The sequence below is a fragment of the Heptranchias perlo genome, chromosome 17 (assembly GCF_035084215.1).
Source record: "Heptranchias perlo isolate sHepPer1 chromosome 17, sHepPer1.hap1, whole genome shotgun sequence".
Lineage (NCBI taxonomy): Eukaryota > Metazoa > Chordata > Chondrichthyes > Hexanchiformes > Hexanchidae > Heptranchias > Heptranchias perlo.
Window position 1 is genome coordinate 3562653 of NC_090341.1, and position 20125 is coordinate 3582777.

Sequence of the window (20125 nt, forward strand, 5' to 3'; positions counted from 1 at the left end):
CTCCGGTCTGTCCACATAACTGAAGACCCTTCTCCCTGATACCATTCTAGTAAATCTCCTCTGCACCCTCTCCAAACCCTAGACACCTGCCATGCGTCTGCCCATTTCACCAGTCTGTCCATGTCCCCCTCAAGTCTGTTACGATCCTTCACATTGTTTACTACATTTCTGAGTTCAGTGTCATCTGCAAACTTTGAAATTATGCCCTCTATACCCAAGTCCAGATCGTTAATATAGATCAAAATATATGGTCTGGTGCCGTTTGGCTTTTACGCCAAGTGATGCTGAGCGATTGGCGTCTGAAATTGCAGGCAGACAGGGTACTGAGAACATTTTGACTCGAAAGCCAGCGGGGACAGGCCGGGCATTGACTCCCTTGCCCCCTGACCTTCACCTTTCACACACTGAAAATCCCAGATAGACCCGGGAGAGCAGTCAACACTCGGAGCGTCACAATAACAAGTGCGAAGGTTGAGGGGTGGGTGGGTCAGACTGTTTTCCAACCCCTGTGTTGATGAAAGGGATGGGGGGAAGGGGACAGTGGAGTGCCTCAACCCAAAGGATTAACTCGAATGTTGCAGAAATTTAGCTCGCAGATCCAAGATGGCCCACCATGACAAGGATTTAATTAAAAGTAGCTTGTGCCCTGCCTCAGCTCATCTGCTGCTGAAACCCTCATCCGGGCCTTTGTTACCTCCAGACTGGACTATTCCAATACTCCCTGGACGGTCTCCCACCTTCCACCCTCCGTAAACTTGAGCTCATCCAAAACTCTGCCTCACGTATCCTAACTCGCACCGAGTCCTGTTCTCCCATCACCCCCTGTGCTCGCTGACCTACATTGGCTCCCAATCCGGGAACGCCTCGATTTTAAAATTCTCATCCTTGTTTTCAAATCCCTCCATGGCCTCGCCCCCTCCCTATCTCTGTAACCTCCTCCAGCCCTTCAGCCCTCCGAGATCTCTGCGCTCCTCCAATTCTGGCCTCTTGTGCATCCCCGATTTTAATCGCTCCACCATTGGCGGCCGTGCCTTCAGCTTCCTGGGCCCTTAGCTCTGGAATTCCCTCCCTAAACCTCTCCGTCTCTCTACCTCTCTCTCCCCTCCTTTTAAGACGCTCCTTAAAACCTACCTCTGTGACCAAGCTTTTGGTCACCTGTCCTAATATCTCCTTATGTGGCTCGGTGTCAAATTTTGTTTGATAATCGCTCCTGTGAAGTGCCTCGGGACGTTTTACTACGTTAAGGATGCTGTATAATCTTGGTGCTGAATCTCAGACGGTCTATTAATGGAGGATGGAAGGATTTGCAGCGCTTCCTCCATTTGATTAATCATTACTCAGAATCGGAATGGTCTGATAGAGGCGTTGACATGGCAACTGCGAGGGAGGAGAAGGAAGGGGGGGCGGTTTCCAGCTACAAAACCGAAGACTCAGTCAGACACTCGGAGAGAGAGCAGGAACCAACGAGAGGGCACTGGACTCTGACAGAAAGGTAGATGAGCGACATTTAATTTTCTCGGTCAAAGTAGGTAAAGGCTTTATTCTTGTCGATTAAACTGTCTCACCGTTTCAAGGGTTAAACTTGGTTGCGAGCTCTGATCCAATGGAAGAGCAATTCTTTGACTGAGAGTTAGGTGAAAGTGTCAGGTTAGAAGGAGGCACGGTGATTGTCAGAAATCTGAAATACAAAATAAAGAGCTGGTCATTCGCTGCCTGAAAAGCTTCATCACCCAACTCAGGGATAACAACAGCGTCTTGTGTTTGTTCAGTGCCTTTAAAGTAGAAAAAATGTCCTAAGGCACTTCACGGAGGCAAAGAAAGAGATATCAGGACAGGGGACCAAAAGCTTGGTCCCCGGGGTGGATTTTAAGGTGGGTCTTAAAGAAGGAGAGAGGGGGAGAGGGGGAGAGGCATTAAAGGAAAAAAAGACTTGCATTTCTATCGCCAACCTCAGGACGTCCCAAAGCATTTTACAGCCAATGAAGTACTTTTGAGATGTAGTCACTGTTGTAATGTAGGAAACACAGTAGCCCATTTGCGCACAGCAAGATCCCACAAACAGCAATGAGATAAGTGACCAGTTCGTCTGTTTTTAGTGATGTTGGTTGAGGGATAAATATTAGCCCCAGAACACCAGGGAGAACTCCCCTACTCTTTTTCAAAATAGTGGCCACAGGAGCTTTTACCCCGATCTGAGAGGGCAGACAGGTCCTCAGTTTAATGTCTCATTCAAAAGATGGCACCTCCAACAGTGCAGCACTCCTTCAGTGGGAGTGTCAGCCTAGATTATATACTGTGGTCTCTGGAGTGGGACTTGGACCCATTAATCTGCTGATTTAGAGGTGAGAGTGCTGCCCACTAAAACCACAGTGCAGGGAGGGAGCTCCAGAGTGTGGGGACTGGACGGCTGAAGGCACGGCCGCCAATGGTGGAGTGAAGGGAGTGGGGAATGTGTCGGAGGCCAGAGGAACGGAAAGTTCAGGGAGGGGGTGGGTTGTAGGGCTGGAGGAGGCTACAGGAACACTCTGTAATTCGTCATGCAATAAATTACTTTGAAGTGCCTCGCTGTTGATATGTAGGCAAGCACTGACAGTCATCTCGTGCACAGCAAGATCCACAATCAGCAATGAGATAAATGACCAGTTAATCTGTTTTGGCGGTGTTGGTTGAGCAAGGACAGAGTTTCAGACACAGGGTTTTGTTAAAGGTTCCAGCAGAAACTTTGACCCATTGTCCTTGGTTAGATCCTTTGTATATTTCCGGCTTGTTCAGATCGGAGAGCGGAGCTGTTACTGAGGAGGGAGGTGTACGTCCAATAAACACTCAAGTTGGTGTGGTAATGTAGAGGCTGCTTTTATTTTAGACTCTGTGAGGCGTTCTCTTTAGATTTAACATTCAATACAAGAGGACGCCATTGGAATGTAATTGCTGCCTTGTACTTGCTCCCTCCTTGCGAGTCTCTCACCTCCTGACTCCCCAAAGCCTCTCCACCACCTACAAGGCACAAGTCAGGGGTGTGATGGAATACCCTTTACTTGCCTGGATGGGGGCAGCTGCGACAACACTCGAGAAGCTCGACACCATCCAGGCCGACTTTTGCGAGCAGTTCAGTAAGTTCTTCCCACCTCATTAACCCTCTTGTACTTACCGGTTTAAAAAGCTCCACTGATTTACGATCAAGTTGGGTCTTCCATCAGCTCTTCGCACCTCATTAACGTGCAATGGCCCTTAACAGTGAGATGCTTAGCACTGGTATCGATTCGAATACAACTGCTAACAATTACGAGAGGTCGTTTGTTAAGAGGAGACGTCAGGCCCGTGGCATGAAATATGTTGGTTACGTTTGATGTTCGGTTTTACCCTCCGCCATGTGTGGCATGAACACCAGCGTGCCCGCCATGGGGACTGCACCTATCGAAATCTCAAACTCTGTGGTCTCTGAAGGTTTGGCTATTCCTTAAGATGGGTGATTTAGTGGTTATGCTACTGGACCAGTAATCTACAGAATGTGAGTTTAAATCCCCAGAGTTTGAGAATTTGAATTCAATTTAATAAAAAGCTGGTCTCAGTAAAAGTGACCATGAAGCTGTCAGATTGTCATAAAAACCCAACTGGTTCACTAATGTCCCTTTAGGGAAGGAAACCTGCCGTCCTTACCCGGTCTGGGCCTATATGTGACTCCAGTCCCCACACCAATGTGGTTGACTCTTAACTGCCCTCTGAAGAGGCCTCTGAAGCCCTCGGTTGTATCAAACAGAAACCAAGTGGTTCAAGGAGAAGGGCCGACCGCCATCTTCCCAGGGCAACTAGGGACGGGCAATAAATGCCGGCCTTGCCAGTGACGCCCACATCCCGAGAATGAATCAATTTAAAAGTTCTTGAAATTAAATTCAATAAATTGTGCAATTCATGGGATAATGAAAGCTGTTGGATTGTTGTAAAAACCCAACTGGTTCACTCCTTAGAATTACATAGGATTTACAGCACAGAAACAGGCCATTCGGCCCAACAGGTCTATGCCGGTGTTTATGCTCCACACGAGCCTCCTCCCTCCTTACTTCATCTCCTTCTATCCTTCTATTCCTTTCTCCCTCATGTACTTATCCAGCTTCCCCTTAAATGCACTAATATTCTTCAGAGGAGGGAGCTGCCGTCCGTACCCAGTCTGGGCCTATACGTGACTCCAGGACAGTAAGTATTGCCGTGCCCAGTTTGCTGTACACGAGCCCATGCCTTGGCTCACAATGTACATACAGTCAGGGTTTCAGACCTCGGTACAACTCCCCCAAAATGCATATCACATCAATCATTACTTCAATAACCTGGCATCCCATTGGACCAACTGGGACAGAACAGGAGACCAAACTGAGAAATAAAAAGTGATTAATTGCCGCTGACTTTCTTAACGGAGCAGATAGTGATCTCCTGTCGCATAGCCTACAAAGTATAATTGTTTGGTTTATTATTAATGACTGCATATAATCCATGGGTTTTTTTGAAACGCACTTGTAATATCTGGAGGTGAGGCACGAGCCAGCTGATCTGTAACCTCCTTTATTGCTGGTAAGGAGTGTTTGTCTCAATTCCTTTGCGCCCTGAGTTGCTATGGGACAGGCCCACCGGGACTGGGGCCCTCCATTAGCTCATCCAAGCTGGCCCCTCCTCAAGCCTAGGTAACAAGGCTTTGGCAAGCTTCTCAACCGCGTGGGGCTTCATAAGCCAAGCGTGATGCTGTCCTCACTCGATATCCAACACTCTCTGGCGAGGCTAACTGGAGGGTGATCAGGAGCAGGAACCCAGGCTGATTTCCTCCACCTATCTTAGGAGCATAGGAGCATAGGGAGGAACATAGGAAGAGAAAGGAGACCATTCAATTAGGTCACAGTTGATCTGTACCTCATCTCCATCTACCGCCTTGGTTCCGTTACCCTTAATGCCCTTGGCTAACAAACATCTATCAACCTAGGTTTTGAAATTTTCAATTGACCCCCAGTATCCACTGCTTTTTGGGGGAGATTCTTTCACCTGAGAATCCCGTACCATCCTGCTGAACGAGATCGGCTAACTCAGCACATAGCTGGGACGGAGCTTGGGACCATGTTTCCTTCAGCACCACATTGGATGGGGTCTCATTGCAAGGTAAGACATTTCAATGTTGTGACGAGAAAGAGTGGGCCTGCGGGCTTCTCCCAGATTCTTGTGTGGCCATTTTTTGATTTTGATTCTGCCCAGTGATATCCAAACGCCAGACTGTACCTCGTTTTTTCTACGAGGCTCGATTAATGATAAAGTGTTCAAACTCTTCCCAGTTGTTCATTACCACAAACGGGGACTTTCAACCAATTCTTTCTGCAGGTCATTAAACAGCAGAGTGGGTGAGCTGGACACGGATACTCGAACTGAGAGGGTACCACTAGCAGGAAAGGCTGAACAGGCTGGGGCTATTTTCCCTAGAAAAGAGGAGGCTGAGGGGTGACCTGATAGAGGTCTTTAAGATTATGAAAGGGTTTGATAGGGTGGACGTAGAGAAGATGTTTCCACTTGTGGGGGAGACCAGAACTAGAGGGCCATAAATATAAGATAATAAATCCAATAGGGAATTCAGGAGAAACTTCTTTACCCAGAGAGTGGTGAGAATGTGGAACTCACTCCCACAAGGAGTAGTTGAGGAGAATAGTGTAGATACATTTAAGGGGAAGCTGGATAAACACATGAGGGAGAAAGGAATAGAAGGATATGCTGATAGTGTGAGATGAAGTAGGGAGGGAGGAGTCTCATGTGGAGCATAATAGAACCGTAGAACCATAGAAAAGTTACAGCACAGAAGGGGGCCATTCGGCCCATCTTGTCTGCACCGGCTCGAAGAACAACCAGGTGCCCATTCTAATCCCACCTTCCAGCACCCGGTCCGTAGCCCTGCAGCTTACAGCACTTTAGGTGCAGGTCCAGGTACTTTTTAAAAGAGTTGAGGGTCCCTGCCTCTACCACCAATTCGGGCAGCGAATTCCATATACCCACCACCCTCTGGGTAAAAAAGATTTTCCTCATGTCCCCTCTAATCCTTCCGCCAATCAGCTTAAATCTGTGTCCTCTAGTTCTTGAACTCTCCGCTAGGGGAAACGGGTACTTCCTGTCTACTCTATCTGGGCCCCTCATAAACACCGGCATGGACCAGTAGGGCCGAATGGCCTGTTTCTGCGACGCAGACTCGGTGTAATTGTGTGTGATGTAGACTGAGAAGAGGAGGTTTCGCGAGCAGAACAAAACCTGCTGTGGTCTGTTGAGCGAGCCCAGCGACTTCCGCCAAGCAGCTCTCCCTCATAAATTTCAGGAGGAAAGGATTGTACCTGTGTAGGAATTCTTAAAGATGCAGGTTTGTGTAGGTGAATAATACCGGGGCAGAATGATACTGGGGCTTGGATTCAATTATAAGAACAGGTTGCATAAACTTGGCTTGTATCCCCTTGAGTTTAGAAGGTGGAGGGGTGAACTGATCGAGGTGTTTAAAATGTTAAAAGGATTCAATGGGATAGATAGAGAGAAACTATCCCCCCTGGTGGGGAATCAGGAACAAGGGGGGAGTAACTTTAAAATTAGAGCCAGGCCGTTCAGGTCTGAAATCAGGAAGCACTTTTTCACACAAAGGGGAGTGGAAATCTGGAACTCTCTCCCCCAAAAAGCTGTTGATGCTGGGGGTCAATTGGAGCTTTCAAGACTGAGATCGATGGATTTTTGTTGGGTAAGGGTATCGAGGGATACGGAGCAAAGGCGGGTAAATGGGGTTGAGGTGCAGATCAGCCATGATCTAATTGAATGACAGAACAGGCTCGAGGGGTCGAATGGCCTCCTCTTATTCCTGTGTAACAGGCTCGAGGGGCTGAATCAAAGAATCATAGAAAGTTATGGCATAAAAGGAGGCCATTCGGCCCATCGTGTCTGTGCTGGCCAAAAAACAGCTGTCCAGCTTAATCCTGCTTTCCAGCAGTTGGTCCGTAGCCCTGTGGGTTACGGCACTTCAAGTGCACATCCAAGTACTTTTTAAATGAGTTGAGGGTTTCTGCCTCTACCACCCTTTCAGGCAGTGAGTTCCAGACCCCCACCACCCTCTGGGTGAAAAAAATTCTCCTCAGTTCCCTTCTACCAATTACCTTAAATCTATGCCCCCTGGTCACTGACCCCTCTGCTAAGGGAAATAGGTCCTCCCTATCCACTCTATCCCCTCATAATTTTATACACCTCAATTAAATCTCCCCTCAGCCTTCTCTGTTCCAAAAAGAACATGGGTTACATGGGTTACATGGGTAAGATGGGTATAGAGGGATATGGTCCAAGTGCAGGCAATTGGGACTAGCTGAGTGGTATAAACTGGGCGACATGGACATGTTGGGCCGAAGGGCCTGTTTCCATGTTGTAAACTTCTATGATTCTATGATTCTAACAATCCCAGCCTATCCAATCTTTCCTCATACCTAAAATTCTCCAGTCCTGGCAACATCCTCGTAAATCTCCTCTGTACCCTCTCTAGTTCAATTACATCCTTCCTGTAATGTGGTGACCAGAACTGTACGCAGTAATCAAGCTGTGGCCTAACCAATGTTTTATACAGTTCTAGCATAACGTCACTGCTCTTATATTCTACACCTCGGCTAATAAAGGAAAGTATCCCATATGCCTTTTTAACCACCTTATCTACCTGTCCTGCTACCTTCAGGGATCTGTGGACATGCACTCCAAGGTCCCTCACTTCCTCTACACCTCTCAGTATCCTCCCATTTATTGTGTATTCCTTTGCCTTGTTTGCCCTCCCCAAATGCATTACCTCACACTTCTCCGGATTGAATTCCATTTGCCACTTTTCTGCCCACCTGACCAGTCCATTGATATTTTCCTGCAGTCTACAGCTTTCCTCCTCACTATCAACCACACGGACAATTTTTGTATCATCTGCAAACTTCTCGATTAAGCCCCCCACATTCAAGTCCAAATCATCAATATGTACCACAAAAAGCAAGGGACCAAGTACTGAGCCTTGCGGAACCCCACTGGAAACAGCCTTCCAGTCACAAAAACACCCGTCAACCATTACCCTTTGCTTCCTGCCACTGAGCCAATTTTGGATCCAACTTGCCACTCTCCCTTGGATCCCATGGGCTTTTACTTTTTTGACCAGTCTGCCATGTGGAACCTTGTCAAAAGCCTTGCTAAAATCCATGTAGACTACATCAAACGCATCACCCTCATCAACCCTCCTTGTTACCACCTCAAAAAATTCAATCAAGTTAGTCAGACATGACCTTCCCTTAACAAATCCATGCTGACTGTCCTTGATTAATCCGTGCCTTTCTAAATGACGATTTATCCTGTCCCTCAGAATTGCTTCCAATAATTTGCCCACCACCAAGGTTAGACTGATTGGCCTATAATTACTCGGTCTATCCCTTTCTCCCTTTTTAAACAATGGTACAACGTTAGCAGTCCTCCAATCCTCCGGCACCACGCCTGTATCCAGGGAGGATTGGAAAATGATGGTCAGAGCCTCCGCTATTTCCTCCCTTGCTTCTCTTAACAGCCTGGAATACATTTCATCCGGGCCTGGCGATTTATCTACTTTCAAAGATGCTAAACCCCTTAATATTTCCTCTCTCACTATGTTTATCCCATCCAATATTTCACACTCCTCCTCCTTAACTACAATCTCTGCATCGTTCCTCTCTTTTGTGAAGACAGATGCAAAGTATTCATTAAGAACCATCCCCACATCTTCCACCTCCACACACAGGTTACCTTTTTGGTCTCTAATCGGCCCTACTCTTTCCTCAGTTATCCTCTTGCTCTTTATGTATTTATAAAATATTTTTGGCTTTTCCCTAATTTTACTTGTCAGTATTTTTTCACGCCCTCCTTTTGCTTTCCTAATTTCCTTTTTAATTTAACCCCTGCACTTTCTATACTCCTCTAGGCTTTCTGCAGTATTGAGCTCTCGGTATCTGGCATAAGCCTACTCCTGTTCCTATGTAACAAGCTCGAGGGGCTGAATGGCCTCCTCCTGTTCCTATGTAACAGGCTCGAAGGGCTGAATGGCCTCCTCCTGTTCCTATGTAACAGGCTCGAGGAGCTGAATGGCCTCCTCCTGTTCCTATGTAACAGGCTCGAGGGGCTAAATGGCCTCCTCCTGTTCCTATGTAACAGGCTCGAGGGGCTGAATGGCCTCCTACTGTTCCTATAGTAACAGGCTCGAGGGGCTGAATGGCCTCCTCCTGTTCCTATGTAACAGGCTCGAGGGGTTGAATGGCCTCCTCCTGTTCCTACGTAACAGGCTCGAGGGGCTGAATGGCCTCCTCCTGTTCCTACGTAACAGGCTCGAGGGGCTGAATGGCCTCCTCCTGTTCCTACGTAACAGGCTCGAGGGGCTGAATGGCCTCCTCCTGTTCCTATGTAACAGGCTCGAGGGGCTGAATGGCCTCCTCCTGTTCCTATAGTAACAGGCTCGAGGGGCTGAATGGCCTCCTCCTGTTCCGCACGTTGGACAATTGCTGGTAAACTGCACTTCCAAATCACCAAGGAGATAGCGAGGAGAAGGCCAAGCAGCCCATCGTGAGTGTCAGCTATGGCTCAGTTGGTAGCACTCTCACCTAATATCCCCTAATGCGGCTTGGCGTCAAATTGTGTGTGATGTACGCTCCTGTGAAGCGCCCTGGGGTGTTAAAGGCGCTATATAAATGCACAATGATGATGATGTTGTTGTTGTTGTTGTTGTTGGGTGGCCACATTTCTCCAGCTCTCTCAGGCCAACAGTTTCCAGAAACCAGCCCCGAGTCCGACCTGAATGAAGAGGAACAGCGACACGGGGCTTCGGGGCAGCCAATCACTGCCGGAGGCTGTAGGCCCAGGCTCGCCTTGTGGGGTCTCGGCAGAGGAGCCTGAGGGGCACCAAGAACTCGATGATGAACCTGAGTACAAGAAGCAGCTCTACAGGCAAGTCTAGGGGAGCCAGTGACTGGGAAACATCGCCTCATTCTTTATTAGGTGGCAGTGATAGGGTAACGGTTATGGTACTGGGCTAGCTTCCATTTGCCTAATATGGATGTGCAGACCCTCTACCCCTAGAGGCAGACCCCACCTACCTAAACCCAGAGAAATTCGATGTAAAATTAGACTTGATTGACAAGAGCCATAGCTTCGGGACCTCTCCCACCACCACAAAACTTCCCCCCCCCCACCACAAAACTTCCCCCCCCCCCCACCAAAAGCATACCCCTACTCTCTGTTTTCTGTTTTGTAGCCAGCTTGCTATCCATTCTGCTACCTGTCCCCTGACTCCACGTACTCTGACGTTAGTCATGAGTTTACTATGCGGTACCTTATCAAAGGCCTTTTGAAAATCCCAAATATATTACATCTACTGCATTCCCCTTGTCTACTCTTTCTGTTACTTCTTCAAAGAATTCAGGAAGGTTGGTCAAGCACGACCTTCCCTTTTGAAATCCGTGCTGACTCTTTGTTATATTTTCGGTTTCTAGATGTTTCTCTATTACGTCTTTGAGTAAAGATTCCATTATCTTTCCCACCACCGACGTTAAGCTAATTGGTCTATAGTTCCCTGGACTGGTTCTAGCTCCCTTTTTAAATATAGGAATCACATTAGTTGTCGACCAGTCCTCTGGCACTATTCCCTTTTCTAATGAATTTTTATATATATGTAATGGTGTCTCTCCTATCTCCTCCCGAACTTCTTTTTATAATCTTGCCCTCCGTGCCCATCAGACGGTCCCTCCTGGACCCTCACTTCTGGCAGCAGCATCTCCACAGAAGTATCAGAAAATCTGGCGACGGGTGTCCCTCCAGCTGCTGATAACACCCGCCCCCCCAAACCCAGGAGCCACTGCTCCTTCTGCCATCCTGCTGAGGAGTGTTGCTGCCCTTTAGCTGGCTGCGGCCCTTTAAGTGGCCGCAGCACAGCTGGATTCCCCTCCCTCCAAGCAGCGGTAAACCAAATTGGAAGGGCGGTTTTCCGTACTCCGAAGCCGCCCTGCGCAGCTAACGAGGGTTCTGGGAGGACACCGCGCGATTAACGAGGGTTCTGGGAGGACACTGCGCAGCTAACGAGGGTTCTGGGAGGACACTGCTCGATTAACGAGGGTTCTGGGAGGACACTGCGCGATTAACGAGGGTTCTGGGAGGACACTGCGGGGCTAACGAGGGTTCTGGGAGGACACCGCGCGATTAACGAGGGTTCTGGGAGGACACCGCGCGATTAACGAGGGTTCTGGGAGGACACCGCGTGATTAACGAGGGTTCTGGGAGGACACCGCGCGACTAACGAGGGTTCTGGGAGGACACCGCGCGGCTAACAAGGGTTCTGGGAGGACACCGCGCGATTAACGAGGGTTCTGGGAGGACACTGCTCGATTAACGAGGGTTCTGGGAGGACACTGCGCGGCTAACGAGGGTTCTGGGAGGACACTGCGCGGCTAACGAGGGTTCTGGGAGGACACCGCGCGATTAACGAGGGTTCTGGGAGGACACTGCGCGGTTGACGAGGGTTCTGGGAGGACACTGCGCGGTTGACGAGGGTTCTGGGAGGACACTGCGCGGTTGACGAGGGTTCTGGGAGGACACTGCTCGATTAACGAGGGTTCTGGGAGGACACTGCGCGACTAACGAGGGTTCTGGGAGGACACTGCTCGATTAACGAGGGTTCTGGGAGGACACTGCTCGATTAACGAGGGTTCTGGGAGGACACTGCTCGATTAACGAGGGTTCTGGGAGGACACTGCGCGGGTTTGTGGCGTTTTCACGTTGGCGGTTGTGCTCCAAACCCGCCATGTCGCGAGCCCACCAATGGGAGGAGAATCCAGGCTACGGTCTCTGTCTGGCTCGTCTTCCTCCCCATGCAAAGGAAAGGTTTGCAATGGGCTTTGGGCTGATGCACCAAGACAGGCGAGAGAGGGAACTGGCCGCCCATTTTACACGCCGCCCAATATTCTTTTCCAAACGTGCGGCTGATTCGCCATCACCCACTTTGCACTACTGCCCGAGACCTATTTCATCCCCCTTTTTCTCATGAAGGCACTGGCCCTTGACGCTATCATCGTGAAGCATTTCAAGCTGTCGTCCCAGTTACAAGAGGAGGGACAGCTCATTGATATCTTACAGTTTAGAAAAGATTTTTTGGAAGAGTTTTATGAATGTGGATAATTACCTCGAATGTACAGCACAGAAACAGGCCATTCGGCCCAACAGGTCCATGCTGGTGTTTATGCTCCACACGAGCCTCCTCCCTCCCTACTTCATCTCACCCTATCAGCATATCCTTCTATTCCTTTCTCCCTCATGTGTTTATCCAGCTTCCCCTTAAATGTATCTACACTATTCACCTCAACTACTCCTTGTGGGAGCGAGTTCCACATTCTCACCGCTCTCTGGGTAAAGAAGTTTATCCTGAATTTCTTATTGGATTTATTAGTGACTAGCTTACATTTATGAGCCCCTAGTTCTGGTCTCCCCCACAAGCAGAAACATCTTCTCTATCAGGTCACCCCTCAGTCTTCTCTTTTCTAGAGAAAAGAGCCCCAGCCCATTCAATCTTTCCTGATAGTTCTAACCTCTCAGTTCTGTATGATGGATTCTGCTAGCATCTAACCTTCCTTTTGTTTTTCTGAAGGCTTTTCGGCCCCCGAGTAGCCAAGTCCTTTCTTCAACCACAGTTCGACAACCCGCAGGCTAACCCCTGGGTTCAGGAGATACTGGAGAGGATGGGAGGTGAGTGGGGGCCATTCTGCAAGGAACTTTGGACTGACCTGTTAACGAGCATGAGGTTTTTTTATATTCATTCTGGCGATACTGGCAAGGCCGGCATTTATTTATTGCCCATCCCTAGTTGCCCCTTGAGAAGGTGGTGGTGGGCCTTCGTCTTGAACCGCTGCAGTCCGTGTGGTGAAGGTTCTACCACAGTGCTGTTAGGTCGGGAGTTCCAGGATTTTGACCCAGCGACAATGAAGGAACGGCCGATAAATTTCCAAGTCAGGATGGTGCGAGACTCGGAGGGGAACTTGGAGGTGGTGGTGTTCCCGTGCACCTGCTGCCCTTGTCCGTCTAGGTGATGGCGGTGGAGTGTTTACTGTCGACAATGCAGGTGTTTGTACAATAACATATTGTGACAAGCACTCTGTTCATTATGGTGCATAACCCCAAACCTTAACTTGTTGTAAAGATACAGACTGGAGAGCTTGCATTTAACTTCAAAATAGAGAGTCGCAATTGTCTTTACTGAAAAATTTCCAACAGACGTCACTCCCCCCAATGACGTTTGACACTATTTCTCCCCGGTTCGCTCCCCCAGCCCCAGGGGGTGACTGCTGGTTGGATACGGGCTCCAAGGACACCAGTTGCACTCTGGTGTCTTACCTGAGGTAAGAAAAAGCAAGAAATATAAAAACAGATTGTAAGAGCTTCTACAAGTATGGTAAAAAGGAAAAGAGCAGCAAAAGTAAACATTGGTCCCTTCGAGGCTGAGACAGGAGAAATAATAATGGGGAATCAGGAAATGGCAGATGCGTTAAACAAATATTTTGTATCTGTCTTCACAGTAGAAGACACAAAAAACATACCTGAAATAATGGGGAACCAAGGGGAGTCTAGAACTAGGGGGCATAGTCACAGGATAAAGGATCGACCATTCAAGAGTGAGATGAGGAGGAATTTCTTTACTCAGAGGGTTGTGAACCTTTGGAATTCTCTACCCCAGAAGGCTGTGGGGTTGTTGAGTATATTCAAGGCTGAGATGGATAGATTTTTGGGCTCTACGGGAATCAAGGGATATGGGGATCGGGCGGGAAAGTGAAGTTGAGGTTGAAAATCAGCCATGATCTGATTGAATGGCGGAGCAGGCTCGAGGGGCCGTATGGCCTGCTCCTGCTCCTATTTCTTATGTTCTCACCCAACGTCCACAGAGGAAGGTAGGAATTCCGAGACAAAAAAAGGCCATGGTCCATTTAGTTCACCTTCTACCACCCTGGTAGTTGCCTGAATCAACGATAATGGAGTTGTTGACCAATCCGAGCACTCAATCTCCATCAATGAGTCTACAACAGACCCAGACATGAGGTGAGGGAAACCCCCCAGTGGGGGAGAGCTTTGGGAACCATAGGTCCAAAGTCACCTGTTCCTCCCGAGCCTGTTACACTCAACACACGTCATGTCTCAAATTACTCACATACTGGATCCCAAAATGTTATTTTCTGAAATAAATCTACCTTGTTTGCATTTGAATGAATCGAAACCAACTGCTCCCACCGTCTCTCGAGGGAGTCTGTTCCACAGATTGACCACTCACTCACTGAAATATTGTTTCCACAGATTAGATTTGAATTCCCCCCCCACTTCGAGCGCAGGCCGTGTCCTCGGGTTTTACTGTTCCGGACAAGGTGAACCATCTGGTCATGGTCGACATTATTCAATCCCTTTAGAATCATAAAAACAGCAATTATATCCCCTCTCAACCTTCTCTTTTCCAGTAAGAACCATGCCCCCCAGACTCACACTTCCCAGCGGGGGGTCAGTGGATGGTGATGAGGAGCAGGGGCACTGAGTCCGGTAGGGTTGGCCACACCAGGGCCTGAGCTGAAATCAGCCAACTCAGGGCAGGACAATCTGTATTTCTCAGTTCCAAATCAGGTTTGCGTTTATATATTGAGCCATTTCTTTTGGGGGTGAAGATGGCATCCGGAGCATTAAACTTAAACTGGGGCCTGGATTGTCACATAATCCCAGGCCGGTCCTGCTTCCCGGTATGTAGTTTACTCCGAATCATTCAATACTTGATGATTCATGTCTCTGAACAGTCTCACCTCTTGTCTCGTTCATTTTATTCCTTCAGGGCAGGTGAGTGCTGAGGATCTGTGGCGAATCGTTAGAGAAGATTCCAGAAGCCTACTTGAGGCCTACTCACAAGAATTGCAGGTAAAAGAGCGATATAGGAAAGTGAGGAACAGGCAAAGGCCATTCTGCCCATCAACCCGCTCCTATAAACCAGTCACAATCCACTCGATCATGGACTCTCACCAACCTATTCCCACTTCCTTTCAAATTTTCCCCCCTCTCTCCTGAAGACACTGATTAATGTTGGGGTTCAGTTCCATGACCCCCCTCTCCTAAAGGCACTGACTTTCATTGGGGTTCAGTTCCATGTATCTCCTCTCCTGAAGACACTGATTAATGTTGGGGTTCAGTTCCATGTATCTCCTCTCCTGAAGACACTGATTAATGTTGGGGTTCAGTTCCATGTTCCCCCTCTCCTGAAGGCGCTGACTCTTGTTGGGGTTCAGTTCCAGTACTTCACCCAAATGGCCATTCTTCCTGTGCGAGGCGAGACAGTATTAGAAGGCTATTGAACCATGTGGGCATCACAGCTGAGCCCGGTCCTGCCCTCACCCGACGTCCACACACACACGGTCCAGCTGGTCACTGGGCAGTGATCAGAAACAGAAAGCCTGACAGATAGCTTCCCTCTCCCTCACCGGCCTGAGGGCAATTATTGCATCCCTACTAGTGCCGGCTGTGGCTCAGTGGGCAAACACTCGTGTCTCTGAAACACAAGGTCATGGGTTCAAGCCCCACTCCAGAGACTTAAGCTCAAAATCCAGGCTGATGCTCCAAGTGCAGCACTGGGACACTGGGGGAGTGCTGCACTGTCGGAGGTGCCGACTTTCGGATGAGACGTTAAACTCATGAGACGTCTGCCCTCTCGGGTGGATGTAAAAGATTCCACAGGCCACTATTGGAAAAAGAGCAGTGGGCATTCTCCCCAGTGTCCTGGGCCAATATTTATCTCTCAACCAACATCATTAAAAAACAGATTATCTGGACATTATCACATTGCTGTTTGTGGGATCTCCTGGATTTGATGAGTTTTCCCTGGTAAGAGTTCAGGTTCTCTCAGTGGCACTCATTCTGCTGGCTTGAGTTCCACTGAGGCTGAAAGAGGGCCTAAAGTGTGGAGAAAGCCAGGAACTCCTCCAGACACACCCTCTTGGCATACGGTGTGGGCAGGTGGACGATCTGGCCATGCTCCCTATGCTAGTGGAATTTGAAGGGCCTGGTCTATGGGTAGTTGCAGTGGTTATGTTACTGGACTTAGTGATCTAGAGACTGTGAGGTCAAATCCCACCGTGGTAATTTGAGATTAATTTTTTAAAATCTGCTAATAAAAAGATTGTCTTAAAAACCCAACCGGTTCACTTATGCCTTTTAGGGAAGGAAACCTGCCGTCCTTACCCGGTCTGGGCCTATATGTGACTCCAGTCCCCACACCAATATGGTTGACTCTTAATTGCCCTCTGAAGTGCCCTTCAAGTACACTCAGTTGGACCAAACACCTAACAGCAATTCAAGAAGGCCCAACAACACCTTCACAAGGGGCAACTAGGGATGGGCAATAAATGCCGGCCTCGGCAGCGACGCCCACATCCCCAGAGTGAATTTCTTTTTAATTGGGATGCAATCCCAGTGGAACTGGGATCTGCCTGTGATTCCTGGCGACCCAGTCAAAAATCAGCCCGCCCCAGGAGCCCAGGAATTTGGGGGGGGGACATTGTCTTTGCACAAAGATGAATTTAAAGAAGAGCGTTTCTGCTTCAATTAAGGCCCCTGTTTTGTTCTGTTGCTCTTGTGTCAGGGTTGTGGACTGGACAGGCGGACTGGAGCCGGGGTTAATAAACACTTGAGCCCCGGGGTTAATGTGATGCGCAGGGCCTTCCAGCTGCAGCAAGGTCACACCACCCTGATACTCAGCAGCAACCCGCTGCCCAACTTAAACGACAGCGCTGGCCTGGAGGGTCCGAGGAGATTCCTGGGGACCAGCCCAACACCCTCCTGCGGGACGAAGGATGAGGTACAGTGTGGGGCTCTGGGGGGGGGGGGGGCGGGGGCGGGGAGGAGGTGGAATTAACGGGGGGGGGGGGGGGGGGGTTTAGAGTGACAGCAGTTTCTTTGATAAAAGATTTGTGTTAAGAGACACATGCCACCATGAATGAAGCAGCCTTAGGGTTCGAGAGGCTTTGGAACAGTGACCCTGGGGTCAAATCCCACTGCAGCAAATTATGAAATTTAATTCAATAAATCGGGTAATCTGTGGGTGAGTACAAGGAAAAAGTGACCATGAAGCTGTCGGATTGCTGTCCAAACCCAACTGGGTCACTAATGTCCCTCAGGGAGGGGAACCTGCTGCCCTGTCCCGGTCTGGGCCTACATGTGACTCCAGTCCCCAAGCTAGTGGTTGAATCTGTATGGCCTCATGTTAATAAAGTTGCCTTGTCTTCAGTATCACTCACATCCTGAAAGCAAAACAATATCTGTGACTAAATTTACAGCAACAGCTGGGAACAAAATCATAGGGATATAGAATCATAGAACCTTACAGCCCATCGCGCCTGGGCTGGCTCTATGAAAGAGCTATCCAATTAGGCCCACTCCCTCCCTGCTCTTTCCCCATAGCCCTGCACCTTTTTTCTTTTCAAGTATGTATCCAATTCCCTGTACGTTAGTCAGTGCTGCCCTGGGGCACTGAGGCTAACTCCAGACATCCCGACTCCCACCTCAACTGGAATCAGCCAATTCAGTACCGACCATGGATTGGGTGAGTTCCGCACAGAATCACACTGGGCAGTGTCTTACCAACTGAGCCATTGGACAAAGCTCCTCAAACCCACTTTTATATGCCTCGTGGTGGCTAATTTTACATAGAATGATACAGCACAGAAGGAGGCCATTCGCCCCATCGTGCCTGTGCCGGCTCTTTGAAAGAACTTTCCAATTAGTCCCACTCCCCCCTGCTCTTTCCCCATAAGCCCTGCAAATTTTCAACTATTTATCCAATTCTTTTTTGAAAGTTATTATTGAATCTGCTTCCACCGCCCTTTCAGGCAGCGCGTTCTAGATCAGAACAACTCGCTGCGTAAAAAAACAATTCTCCTCATCTCCCCCCTGGGTTTTTTGCCAATGATCTCAAATCTGTGTCCTCTGGTGACCGACCCTCCTGCCAGTGGAAACAGCTTCTCCTCATTCACTCTATCACAAGAAAGAAAATGTAAAGGGCCAGTATTAGAAACGATTGGGCAAATGGTGACTTTGCAAAAAGTAGCATTTTTGGAGATCACTTGTAAATATTTCTGTGCTTTGACATTGTATGAATGGAGGGAAGGAAACACATTGGTGTCCTGTTTTCACAGGCCGATGTCAAGTGAGAGGAGATCTTTGCGCCCAGCACTTGTATGAAGCGCTGTACACTTTAATTTGGCGGAGTGTCTTTAGAGACAGTCCCTCAGTGAGTTTCCATTTCTCCCCCTCGCTCCTCAGGAATTCAGTGGAGACCCCGAGTGGGAGAGGTTGACACTGCATCGATTAACATCTGGACCAAACGGGATCAAAGGGAGCAGCAAACATTATCGGTAAGGGAAGGGAAAAGGGAAAGAGTCCCGTGTTAGGGGATTTGAAATTCCGTCAACCATAAAAATCAACCCCGAGCAATCTCCTAATCTCAGGGTCAAATAAATCTTTTTCACAGGCTCCCTGGTTTGTGCTGTACCTGCCCTGGGAGTGTTTGATGGGACAGTGTAGAGGGAGCTTTACTCTGTATCTAACCCGTGCTGTACCTGTCCTGGGAGTGTTTGATGGGACAGTGTAGAGGGAGCTTTACTCTGTATCTAACCCGTGCTGTACCTGCCCTGGGAGTGTTTGATGGGACAGTGTAGAGGGAGCTTTACTCTGTATCTAACCCGTGCTGTACCTGCCCTGGGAGTGTTTGATGGGACAGTGTAGAGGGAGCTTTACTCTGTATCTAACCCGTGCTGTACCTGCCCTGGGAGTGTTTAATGGGACAGTGTAGAGGGAGCTTTACTCTGTATCTAACCCGTGCTGTATCCGCCCTGGGAGTGTTTGATGGGACAGTGTAGAGGGAGCTTTACTCTGTATCTAACCCGTGCTGTATCCGCCCTGGGAGTGTTTGATGGGACAGTGTAGAGGGAGCTTTACTCTGTATCTAACCCGTGCTGTACCTGCCCTGGGAGTGTTTGATGGGACTGCATTTCCCCAGTTGTTTCCTGACTGTTTTCCTGTCGATTTTCTGGTCTGTAGTTTTCTAACGGTTGGTGATTTTGCGATTGTTGGACCCTCAGACGGCTGGAGACACGGAAAAGGAGAGAAATGTTCAGAGAGCAAACGGGACAAGACGGCACAATTCCACCAGCAGTCCGGCCCCGGAAGAAGGGCTGAGATTCAAAGGGCTTCAATTGAGACCTGTCCAGTTAACAAGAATTAGCACCAGCTCCTCCGGTGGCCCAAAGCACTGCCCTGTGTTTGTCTTAATGGAGATGTTCAATGACCGGAACGTATGTCCCAAGTCTAGTTTTAACAGTGAGTCAGCACTCTCACCATGAATCTTCAACATTGCTGGCGATACTGGGGCTGGAGTTTCTGCTTTGGGCTGGAAATTACTCTGGTTCGGTTCGGCTGCAAGTTTCCACTAAAATTCATTTGCATAATCACAAACGTAAAATCTTCCGCGAATCAGCGCAAATTGGCAGCGTAATAGAATGTAATCGTTTCTTTCTTTTCCATTAAAAGATATTCCTCGCTGTATTTGAGTGGTGACCTGGAGCTGTTTTATTAATGCAGCTGAAAATGGGTTTATCAGCAAAATTAAACATTTTTAATCAGGGTTTCCGGTCCCCCACCTGTGAGTAACCTGATTTAAAATCACTGAAAATGACTTAAAAAACGACACTGAACCATTTACCAGTTTCATTGGTGTACTCTAGTCAGTTTCTTAGTAAATTCACTATTTTGTGATATGAAAATCTTTTTAAACGTGCCGACTGGTGCCTGTGCGTCTGAGGGAATGAGCCCAATTTGAAGAGCCTTCCTGAACCAGCCCAATCAGCGGACTCTCCAATGTTGACCGGGGGCGTGGGGGCGTGGCCAGTTTTGTGGGCGGGGCCTGATTTGGGCAAATTGAACCTTGAACCAACGGAAAAGATGGCGGAAAACACGATCGTAAGTGGTTTCAGGCGTAACTCACTTACGTTTAAAATTGCCCCGATCTTTCGCGCTGGTTCGGTCGATTCCACTG

The 20125-nt window shown here is 48.6% G+C and overlaps 1 protein-coding gene across 3 annotated transcripts; it reads left to right on the forward strand.

Annotated features, from left to right (window-relative positions):
* The first annotated feature begins 1403 nt into the window (after positions 1-1403).
* Positions 1404-19635, forward strand: LOC137334362 (uncharacterized). 3 transcript variants are annotated; one of them, XM_067999070.1, is made up of 7 exons: positions 1404-1492; positions 9779-9975; positions 12665-12762; positions 14879-14961; positions 16676-16891; positions 18355-18446; positions 19132-19635. In XM_067999070.1, the coding sequence occupies exons 2-7, from the start codon at positions 9827-9829 to the stop codon at positions 19313-19315; spliced, it is 822 nt and encodes a 273-aa protein (XP_067855171.1). In that variant the 5' UTR covers positions 1404-1492; positions 9779-9826; the 3' UTR covers positions 19316-19635. The 3 variants fall into 3 exon arrangements, with proteins under 3 accessions (XP_067855171.1, XP_067855173.1, XP_067855172.1); XM_067999072.1 differs by having other exon boundaries at positions 1459-1492; positions 9796-9975; XM_067999071.1 differs by having other exon boundaries at positions 1482-1525.
* Positions 19636-20125: the final 490 nt, after the last annotated feature.

Bases quoted from the DNA above. Each gene is read 5' to 3' on its own strand.
- LOC137334362 (XM_067999070.1), top strand. From the start codon at position 9,827: ATGAAGAGGAACAGCGACACGGGGCTTCGGGGCAGCCAATCACTGCCG. The intron at 9,976-12,664 runs GCAAGTCTAGGG...GTTTTTCTGAAG, and splicing joins TACAAGAAGCAGCTCTACAG to GCTTTTCGGCCCCCGAGTAG. The intron at 18,447-19,131 runs GTAAGGGAAGGG...TCTGGTCTGTAG, and splicing joins GGGAGCAGCAAACATTATCG to TTTTCTAACGGTTGGTGATT.